At 40.8% G+C, this 11,123-nt stretch overlaps 1 protein-coding gene across 1 annotated transcript; it reads right to left on the bottom strand.

Annotated features, from left to right (window-relative positions):
* Positions 1-9,482, bottom strand: LOC121295986 (cholesteryl ester transfer protein, plasma). Its single transcript, XM_041221097.1, has 16 exons — positions 9,239-9,482; positions 8,959-9,073; positions 8,432-8,563; positions 5,124-5,194; positions 4,432-4,519; positions 4,107-4,176; positions 3,493-3,553; positions 3,282-3,373; positions 2,573-2,755; positions 1,962-2,012; positions 1,630-1,785; positions 1,414-1,481; positions 785-827; positions 619-688; positions 330-415; positions 1-235 (listed from the first exon to the last, which is right to left on the bottom strand). The coding sequence occupies exons 1-16, from the start codon at positions 9,369-9,371 to the stop codon at positions 161-163; spliced, it is 1,494 nt and encodes a 497-aa protein (XP_041077031.1). The 5' UTR covers positions 9,372-9,482; the 3' UTR covers positions 1-160.
* Positions 9,483-11,123: the final 1,641 nt, after the last annotated feature.

Genomic DNA, 11,123 nt, shown 5'->3' with positions numbered 1-11,123 from the left:
AAGGAAGAAAACACGCCTTTAATGTGTTGGTTACTACCGTTTTCTCCCACTGCACGTTCACTTAACAATGCTGGTCTAAATGTATAACAGAAACAACGACATTTCAGAATTCTTCGATCTCAAACTGAAAAGTATTATTCCGTTAACAGGAGCGTTCTGGCTAAAAGTTTTTTTTGAGGAAATCCACAAGCAAATGATGAGGAAACCCAAAGTCCAGCTGAACGACAACATATCCCTGCAAAAGTAAAAAAAAAAAAAAGATTTTTTTTAAAAAAAGGTATTTGCGCTAATCGTGTAATTATACAATCAGAATAGCCTGCATGATTTACCTTTTGTGTTATAATCTCAGGATTAATAATTTCAAATAAATTGAGGTTGTTGCTGTCCATCAGCGATGTTAAACCAAGTTCCAGATCTGAAAGAACGGAGAAAGAAGGTATAATACAGACCTCTAATAGAGTCCCAATGCATAGCAGTCCGGGTCTATTCCAGGTCTTGCACACCTTACCTAATGTTTACAAACCATAGAGGACTTGTAGTAAAGCCTGGTGGTTCAAACTGCTATGCAATAAGAGCCTTATTAACATAGCATTGTTCAGTTATTACTGGTAGACTTACATGAGATCACTTTCGGTATGCCAATCCTGTGGACCATTTGTTTAAAATAATCCATGTCAGAGTCTGCATCCTGCAATGCAGAATTTATATGCAATTTACAAAATGCAAGGATACTGTAAATATGAAATGCACAGTGCAGTCCAGTAAATACTGACACACTACTAACCAGATCCATCCCAGCGGAGTCTGATACCTTCCTTATAGATATCCTGTGAAATGCATAGACACAACCACATTAGCATGATTAGAGAGGGGATCCGGGATAGGAATGTGGGTGGAGATTCCCAAGGACTGGGGGTTATGTTGTATTTCTTACTTACTTAGTCTTTTAAAAATAGTGTTTTATATACTGAGCATCAAAAGAAACTTCTCACTATTATGACACATTTATTTTTAAAAAAAATAAGGTATATAAAAGATGGTCATTGACTAAATGTTTTTGGTTTGTTTTTAATCACTAGATCATTCATCCTTGACCACGACGCGCTTGAGTGACTGTGATTAAAGTATATGCACTTAATCACCTAATTATCCTGTGACTTTCACAGTATCCCCCTCTCTCCGTAAATTTAAGACAATAAAATGTCAATTGTTAATCAGCACAATAAAAAGTCACTGCATCTGCTCTAAAACAGAGTTTTTTGGATCACATTTAGCGAATTTTACTGACAAGTTTCTTTTGATGCTCAAATATAAGTGATAAGTTTGTTTTGATGCTCAGTATACATGCCACCTTGAGGGATGCAACAGCCCACGACTCAAACACCGGACGCCAGGAGAGCTCGAGATACTTACGATATAGGGTTGGCATCCAAGAACAATTTCTTATTTGCGTAAGAAGCTTGAACAACTACTTCAACATCCTGCACAGACAAAAACAAATGGATAGCTTTGTCTCCAAAGGTAAATACAGACAGACAGACAGCACATCACAAGGGTAACGCCACTCTCTGTGAATTGCTGCGTGCCCTATAGATATCACCCCGGGGCAAGCCAGCCTCTGAAGCTCACCGTTTCAATGTAAAGAGCAGGCGATTCTGTGTCACTGGAGTTGGTCCTCAGTTCCACAGCGGCTGTGCTCTTCACTGTGGTGCCCTGCGGCACCATCGATAACTCTGGGGCTGCCAGGCTCCACACCTTAGCCAGCGGGTTTTCAGAAGAAATGATCTAGAAAAGGAAGGGCAGTGGCAACATTAAATAGAGCCCTTTGAATACCAAACACGTGTGTGGCTTCGCTTTACATGTCAGCTGTCCACCCAGACTGTGCCAGGTTATTCATATTTTCAGAGTTGACATATAATGCGTGAATAAACGCTGCCACGTTGGCATTTATCAAATGTCACCTGGTGTAAGATATCCGGCATGGTCCCGGACAGATCAACTTGAAACAGTTCCTAAAAAAAAACAGAAAGGGTCAAAGATTAAGCAGAGAGAGAAAATGAATAATAACATCTTAACTTAGACCACATGTGTGACTGTGTTGTTAAGGAAGCAGCAAATGGTAAACAGAGACTTGTAAAGAACAATACAAATCTTTGAACTACTGCAGGAACAGAAAAAAAAAAAACCTGTTTGTATAACCTGAAGCCACCAAGACCCAGAGGGGTAAGAGTGAAGGATTATGTTCAGTGTTGTGATGGATTCTGTATAAAGCTGCATTCCTAACCCTCCAGTGCTGCAGGGCAGAATCTGCAGACTCCACATCAGCATGGCTCCCAGTGGAGAGATGAATAGACTTATTAAACCAATGTTTAAAAGCTAGTTAACCACTTGAATCCATCTCGAATTCAAGTCTGCAAAGCGTATGTTAATCTGTATTATTAGGAAGCAATGAACTCTGTCTAAACCCTGTTGAATGTGCTGTTGAACATACCCTACCCTACCCCGTTAAACATATACATGTATAGCCCTAGCACTTTGTTATACATGGGATTGTGTGTTTGTGAATATATACCTTTAGCTCGTCTCCTGCTATGTGGCGTATGAACCGCAGATCCTCGTGGGCAGCCTTCACCATGGGATTCAGAACCTGATCAGAGATCCAGAAATACAGCATGCGCGACTCCGACAGCAAGGCAGGGCTGAACACAGACTCATTGAGGAATGAAGATGGGACCTTTCTGTGCAAAACAAGCCCCTTACACAAACAAAGGCCTTTTAATCACAGTAACCTGGTGTGTGTTATCAAACTTAATCTTAACTTCCTTCGTCAATATGTATTGCTGCTTGTTAAAGATTTGCTGCTGAAACTGTCTCAGGAGGGTGGATGGGTCACACTACTCCTTGTGGTAATGTGACCCATCCACCTTGCTCACAGGCAGCCACATGAACTGTATGCTGGAACCTTATTGAACACAGCAAACATCCACACTGCAGTTACTGTAACAAATGAGGATTAAGACCAAAGAAACAGGGTAATAAACCGTGCAACAAAATATATCATGCAAATTCAGAGGGTTTTAAGTATTCATTTACTAAGGAAACACACAGATAAACAGCTCTGTATCCAACTTGTCAATCACTAGAAATACTTAACGAAGAAGAGAAGTAGCTGCAAACTCCCTTATTAAAACAGTGTGTTTTCAGTGTATTACGTTTCTTCTGCCTCTCCTCTGTATGTATACACATAGACAGTGTACCTGTGCAATAGCAGCAGGTCTTACCTTATGGTGGGACTCTATGTAGCTCGCTCTCATGGAGGGTGATGCTGTCAATGAGATATCCATACCTATGTCCCCGTCACTTAGGAAGAGTTCTGTAAAAATCCCAAAGCAAACTCCCTGTTGATTCTGTCCAGACACACTGTCAGTGAAGGGCAGCATCTCCAGCTGGCAGCTCTACCCAGTCACTTGGAATGAATTTGTAAAGAGTTACCTGCACGCTCCTGTATGAAGTCTGCCATTATATTGGCTACAGTGTTGATTTCTTTGCAGATCTGTAAGAAATCAGACATTACGGAACCATACAAATACTTCAATTAAAAAACAACCTGAATACAATCTGTTACTTTTTTAAGAGAGCAAGAGCAATGTCAATTAAAACTTGATTATTATTATTATTATTATTATTTTCATTTTTCGTAAATGAGGGCCATAAAGGCAGTTCAGCATATTTGACAGCAGAGGGAGCTGTTTGATAACCATAGCATGTGCAGATGGTATGCCTGTTCCCTTTTAACAGACCCCGATCAACACTAGTCTTGGACTACCATACCTTAGATAACATTAGATAGTGCAGGATTAGTGCTAAGCAGGGTCTGTGAAACCAGCATGTAAGGCCACTGCTGCTTGATATTTAATGCCTGCATGTATTATATCAACATGCTGTACGGGAAGAGCCAAGAGTCACGTAGCATAGCAGTTTTCATTTCTTTTGGGTACAGTGATGCTCGCTCTGAGAGGTACTCTGAAGCCCCTGCCATGCTTGGCAGGGTATGAAAGTGTTCAGCACTGGTGTCTCGGGTAATGCAGTTTCCATTAGTTTCTTACCTGACTTTTAATGACAAGCTTTACTGTGAAGGAGATGAAGTCTGTGAAGAGCTTTTTAATCCATCCCGGCCTGCACAAAGAACAAATCAAAAGCACGGGCAATTTGCAGCTTCTTGTGATAAACCTGGTCTTAACCTGTTCATCGCTGGCTGTGATGGCACTGATCTTCCCATGCTATACATAGTGAGACATTTTCAATTTAAAAAGTGTTACAGTGTGCAGAGCGTTTCTTCATTTAGGTTGAAATAATAAATACCCACCCCCCCCGATGTATTTTGCTGGTTGCCTTTACCCGACGTGTGTGAGATAGTGAACCCATACGTACTCCTTGTCCCCCTGCAGGTGTAGTAACAGCCTGTGGAAGATCAGGGTGCAGTCTGTAGTGTCAGCAGCGACTCTCCCTTTCCGACAGTCTGGTGAAGACATTGTGAAGCCTCGTTATGCTCCAGAAATCCCCAGCAATAAAACCCTACTGCCTCCTGGCACATGCCAATGGCAGGCTTGTCAGAATATTAACAGTCCCAGATCCCTGGAACCAGAGTGAACCCTCGGCTATAGAAATAATGCTGCACAGGAGATGGAGACTGAAACTGAGAAACTGACGTGTGAAAGAAATAAGACCCTTGACATCAGGAAACGCCAGAGTTTCACCTGTTAAAATCCACTCTGCCACGCTGCATGATTTACTTTTGCTGTTATATATGTTTTGAAGAGATTGGATTTAGCAAACTGCTACCTAGAACTGCTTTGTGAAACCAGCCTCACAATTCTAGCCCCGGTCAGGCATACTAGGCTTTATTCTAATGCTCTTGTGGGGCCCTTCTGTTTTGTTTTTTTTTTGGGGGGGGGGGGGGGTATACAGTGGATAGTGGAAACAATACTTAATTGTCATTGTTGGAAATTGAGCTACTGAACATTATCACGTTCTACATTTAAAAAAATTAATTCTCACTAGCTACTGCACCGGCTCGTTGCTGCCTGCCTGCCTCGCCCCCTAGTGGCACAGTACACACTTACACAGCTTTGTGTTGACCCGCAGGTCGATCTGGGATTCAATTTCAAAGTCGACGGAATGCCCCAGGTTGAGGCTGTGGAGAGAATTTCAATATCGCGTTACAACACAACACAACGGTATTATTCAGATCTGTATGTACAGCATCATTCCTATACAGTACTGTGTTTACTCTTTTGGTCACATTAACACGTGGTTTTAAATGTACTGTCTGTAAGAGTATTATTAAGCAGCGAGGGCTGTTTTCATTATAATGGGCTGAAGCTGCAAAATATCAAGTCGCTCTCTTTTGCTTAAATTAAAGCGTTGCAGTTGACATGAAACGCATTGCGTTGCCTATCTGTTGTCGTTATGGCAGCGTTATACACACCCGTCTCCTTTTTATCGCACATCATTCAAAAACTTTGCAGTACATTTCTCAACTTTATTTTTTTCTTTTAAAAAAAAAAATGTCAACACTAAACAAAAATACAGTACATTCAATTACATTGACGGGACAGTTCCACTTCCTCGCCAAGCGGCGGCGGCATCGGTAGAGAACTACAGTTCAAACTACTTTGAAGCCCTTCTTACAGACAGGATCCGGTTTAGTTCGTTGTTTTGGTTATTTCGAAACGTCCTTTTTAAAAAAATATTAACCCATAGTAAAACAACTCTTCACGAGAAACATGAAACTGTAATAATTTTAAGGTACTGCTATGGACGCCAGTACTACAGCATTTATTGCTAATTATCAGATCTGTTGTTTTTTAACAGGCTACGCAGGACCTCTGGTTGCCATGACGCCAAAAGAAATGCCACGAAACTGGAACAACACAAAGGCACAGCACTGGTCCTCTCTGCTTGACATAATAAATAAATAAATAAGCAAACACCAGAGTTGTGCTCAGGCCTTGCTTTGTGTATTGAAAATAGTATCGAGTCAATCTGTCCCTACATGGTGTGCAAAGAATTAATTCAAGCCCTAGCTGGCATTTTACAAGCGTGCAAAGCAGCTGGCTGGCTGGCTTACTCGATAGAGTATTGGTACCAGAGTCTCAGAGTAGTTGGTTCAAGTCTCACATGAGGCACAGGTGTTAACTTCCTAAAATATTGTTTAATTTATCTTATAGACTTGTAAGGTTTGACGTCATCCAGTTCAACTCACACATGTGACACCTATAGCCAGTGTGAAGGAAGGAATTCCTGTGGGAGCTGGTGGTGCAGGGGGTTAATCCCATGGCCTTCTTTCCCTGAAGAGTGGGGTTCAAATCTAGCTTCTGGAGGTAAGTAATGATGTTGGTTGTAAATAATGATGTTGGTTGTGTTTCCACAGATGGAGATGGTGAAGGAGGAAGAAGATGAAGGGTAGGTAGGAGGGAGGATAGAAAGGGGGGGTCTGGCCCCCCCAGCAGGGAGGAGAGTGGAAGGTGGTGGTGTTGCTGCCTGAGGGAAGGTGTGAACTGTATGTTTCTCTTTTAAAGACTTTTATGTTCATAAGCACAGTAAGAGTCTTTAAAAGAAAAATACACAGTTCACACCTTTCCTCTTCACTCAGGCAGCAACACCACCACCTTCCACTCTCCTCCCTGCTGGGGGGGGCCAGACCCCCCCTTTCTATCCTCCCTCCTACCTACCCTTCATCTTCTTCCTTCTTCACCATCTCCATCTGTGGAAACACAACCAACATCATTATTTACAACCAACATCATTACTTACCTCCAGTAAGCTGGATTTGAATCCCTCTCCTCAGGGGGAGAGAAGGCCATGGGATTAACCCACTGCACCATCAGCTCCCACAGGAAAGCTGTCTTTCACACTGATTATAAGGTCATTTAACCAATTCTTTCAAAATAAAGAGGACTCCACTAGATTTGAACCCAGTACCTCAAGGTGAGCACTATAGCATAATCACTGAATTAACACACTGTGCCATATTACTTTAACAGAAGAATCTGCTTTAACATTGTCTATATAGGAAAGTATCAGAGTCTTTGAAAATAAAGGAAGGACTCCATTGGATTTGAATCCAGTACACAAAGGAGCACATAACAGCATACTAGTGAATTAGCCCACTGCACCATCTGTCTCCTTCTGCTAGTCTAGCAGGCTAAGCTTGTATAAGAAACTAACTTCCCTTTTCAACGAGTGCACGCACACAAGGATCTTAATGCACAATTACAGAGTTTCACACCACTGAAGAGAGGAGGGATTATCAAACCCAAACCTATTACACAGTGTGTCTATGAGGTCAATACCAGGTATACCAGGGTCCGTGTTATGAGTGTTAATACTTTTCATATATATATAATAACCAGGCTGGCTTCCATAGGAAAATCAGGTTCTATATTGTGTCCCTGGCCAAGCTGTGGAATGTGAAGCTGCACAGCTGAAATAATTCCACTTCTAGCAGGCTGACTTTCTGCACAGTTTCTTAGTGCTGAAACAGTAAAAGTTGAATGTTTCATACTCCCTACTACTGTACTATCTGCTCTTTTAATTCATTATACTGATGAATCAAAATGAGCAGCAAGCTTTCCTACATGGGCAAAGCTAGCACTGCTGTCTAGGTGTGAACACGCCTCAGCATTGCCAGCAACCACTCAGGCATTGATGACCAAAGCAGCAAAATAACCTTGACTTCTTGGCTTTGCGTGAGTGAAGTGGAACCAGAAGGAGGCGAGAAAGTGGTCTCAAGGTCCAGGGAAGGGAAAAGGAAGATTATCATGATGGAAAGCTTCCCCTTTAGAGGAATGACAGCCGTGTGTTATATATATATATATATATATATATATATATATATATATATATATATATATATATATATCCTTTCAGAGCTTATTATTATCGTTATTTTTTTGCTATTATTGTTATATTAAACATACATCTTTTTAAAGAACTAGAACATGCATTTATTGCTTTATATAGTTCTTAGTATTTGTTGAGAAAGTGTGTATTGTGTGTCTTGTCTTACTAAACATATACAATGTTTCAGTCAGTAAATATTTTGCCTTATTGCGACAGGGGGAGGGGAGGAGGAGGGAGAGAGGGGCAAGGTTGCCAACCAGCTGTAAATTTATGGACAATCAGTAAAAAAAAGTCACATTTTAACACTTCTCCTTGCGAACGATCCCCAGTAAATGTTGAGAAATGAGCCATGATAAGTGATAACATTTTTAAAACGTTTAAAAATATTATACTGCTATACGACAACTGGGGCTCAGTAAAGGTAATGTGTTGCATTTCATGTAAACTGTGCAGGGTGTTCTGTAACACTGTAAACTAAGTGCACAACATGCATTAACTATTAAATGTGGAGGAAATAGCTACTCACAGCCAGGACCCATAGCCGTACTGCAAGGTTCCCTTGAAGGTAGCGCTGACGTTGTGAATTTCAATCCCAATGGCATCGTTTTCCCTCAGCTCCACCTCACTCTTACCTATTGACAGGTTGTGGATTTCTAAACTGTCGACAATTTAAAACATTGTGATTAGACCAGACTGTGATAAGTTCACTGTGCATTCGTGCTTGCTAATGCAATTTGCATTTGAAAATGCATTTAATGTCCTATACATTGCATTAATATTGTAATATGGTAATATGCAGCATTGAGATCATTTTCACAAGAGACACGATGGCATGTTTCATTCTCCATGGCTTCGGAATTATTTTTGCAGTTTCAACTCTTTTTCTCTTGAGTCAGCTTTTTTTTTTTAGGAAGTTTGGTCTGTTTGCTTACACATTCGATTCAGCATTGGGAGAGAAAACATACATACTTGCATGGAATCTTCTGAAATTTCAAAACAGCATAAAAAGGACTGATAATCTTTCAAAAATAATCATCAATTCCACAGACTTACTTGTTTAACCCATACAAAACCTTCCCAATGAACAGTACGGACCTCTCCCCTTTCATGCTGGGATATTTTGCATGCTTGAATGCAGCCTGGATGACTTGGGTAGTTTTCTGATTTACTGTAAAATAAAAGAATAACAAATGCGTACATTGTTGTTTGGTGTCTGGGCAGCTTTATCAATTAAAATAATTCAGCAATATTATTATTAATATTTTTTTACAATAATAACATGAAGAGCAATGCAAAAGACATACGGTAACTGGAGCAACACAAGCATACTTACAAACCAAGGCAGCTGGTTTGGTGACTCTGCAAGCGATCCCTGTGGATTTAAAAGGTGATGCGCCAGTGTCACAAGCCAAGGACCTGGCAGCAAGGCACAGCAGCACCATCAGCACCAGTGTGGGGAACATCATGCCTCTGTGTTAAACACTATTCTCTTACCAGCCCTCAACCAGACTGGTGAACCCTAGTGTTCTTAGAAGTCTGACTTTAACAGTAACTGTAAGGGGCTATACATCGATACCCTTCCTCTGGAGAAAAACAGGACATGACTCACCTCCTGTGGCTGTTGTGCAAAGTTCACATTTCCTAATGCTGAAGTTTAACCCTTGCAAATCCACTGCTCTGGAAAGCACAGGACAAAACTAGCCGAGCTAACTGTATGGGGTTATATTTTGAATTGTAGTGCCGCTAGTCTTTTTAAAAATAAATGGATAACAAAAACAAAAGCAGTGATAAGGGTGGATGACTAGTTTCTTTGTCATTTTATGCATCACTAAACAATTGCACACAGTAATCACAGTCTTGCAATTTCGTATAAGGATTTAAAATGCAATCCTAGTTTCACAGCTGCAGTATAATGTTGAATTTACTTGGATCCAGCTGGAGGTCTAATAGGTTAAAAAAAACAATTATGAACTTGTCTAGAAGGAAACAAAAGGTTTTCAGGTAAAACTTGTGCCTTCATCACTGTGATGATTTGCAAACCACAAGTTATACAAGAGTACGGACACTTGTTTTTCTGTATCATGTTTCATAGGAAAATATCTGCAAACCTATTTTTATTTTTTTAACCTTGGGCTTCTAAAGGTAACACTCAAATGTGAAACTGTGCGAGTCAGGAGAGCTGCAAGTAGAGAGAGTGCAAGCTTACTGATTTCAGCAAGCTTACTGTCACTAGGGTAAAACACACTTTGCTCAGTTTGATTCATCATATTTAAAACAGTGAATGGAACGCAGAGATTTCTAATGAAGGAAGAAGCTTCCAAGTTGAGAAGGAGAATGATCCACAGTGACCCCGGAGTCACTAAACTGGCGAAGCAGGAACACAGCAGCCAGGCCGGCCTTCCGCACTGACTGAAACAAAGGAAATGCCGGAACAGGAAACACACAGCAAGTTACTGCAGACTGGGTGAGAGAATGAACTTAAAAACATACTGTCTCGAAGCTGCTTTTTAAGTATGCTAAAGTTCAAACACATTCATAGGTTTAAAATACTTGTGGCAAAGCTCTGAGCGCTTACACACCATCACCACTCTACAGCATACTCCTTCAATATTATATTTTGCATTTACAATGTATTACTGTATTTCTCTGCCATTCTTGTCCATGCTTTTGCTATAGTATTGTGGGACATATTCCCTGAATAAGATATTAATACATGAACATGTATTAGAAATGTAGCTGGATTCATTAATGAAGCTGTGTGTCTTGAGAAGAGGGCCTCTTCCGTGCAGATCTACTGATCAGGTGACCAGTGCCTGGACTGGATTAGGCTGAGCGGACAGTTTAATTATATGTATAGATAATTCACACGTTTTGATATGCAAGGAAGACATAAACTAGCAGTGTCCTGGTGGAAAAGAAAATTAAAAACACAAAAAACTGAGAGTTTAATAAGGCAAGATACACAAATTACTTCATGAAAGTACCTACTCAGCAGAGTGGAAAGGACTACACATATCTAAGCAGAACTGAACATTTTGTGCTCCATATTGAATGCTAAACAAGGTGCTATCACTCTGCTAAGCAAAGCTGCAATTCCGAGACTCTACCTGGAAACGGACCGAACAAGAGGAAGCAAGTGGCACGCGAGTCAACTGCTACAAGCAACGAGGTCCGGCTGGAGGACTGCCATAAAACGTACAGCAACGGCTATCAGACAG

This window comes from Polyodon spathula, chromosome 21, assembly GCF_017654505.1.
Source record: "Polyodon spathula isolate WHYD16114869_AA chromosome 21, ASM1765450v1, whole genome shotgun sequence".
Classification (NCBI taxonomy): Eukaryota; Metazoa; Chordata; class Actinopteri; order Acipenseriformes; family Polyodontidae; genus Polyodon; species Polyodon spathula.
The sequence above is the reverse complement of the archived record's forward strand: the minus strand, read 5'-3'. Positions and strand labels throughout refer to the sequence as shown.

Bases quoted from the DNA above. Each gene is read 5' to 3' on its own strand.
- LOC121295986 (XM_041221097.1), bottom strand. From the start codon at position 9,371: ATGATGTTCCCCACACTGGTGCTGATGGTGCTGCTGTGCCTTGCTGCC. The intron at 8,564-8,958 runs GTAAGTCTGTGG...AATTGTCGACAG, and splicing joins GTTTTGTATGGGTTAAACAA to TTTAGAAATCCACAACCTGT. The intron at 828-1,413 runs GTAAGTATCTCG...TGCATTTCACAG, and splicing joins TTGGATGCCAACCCTATATC to GATATCTATAAGGAAGGTAT.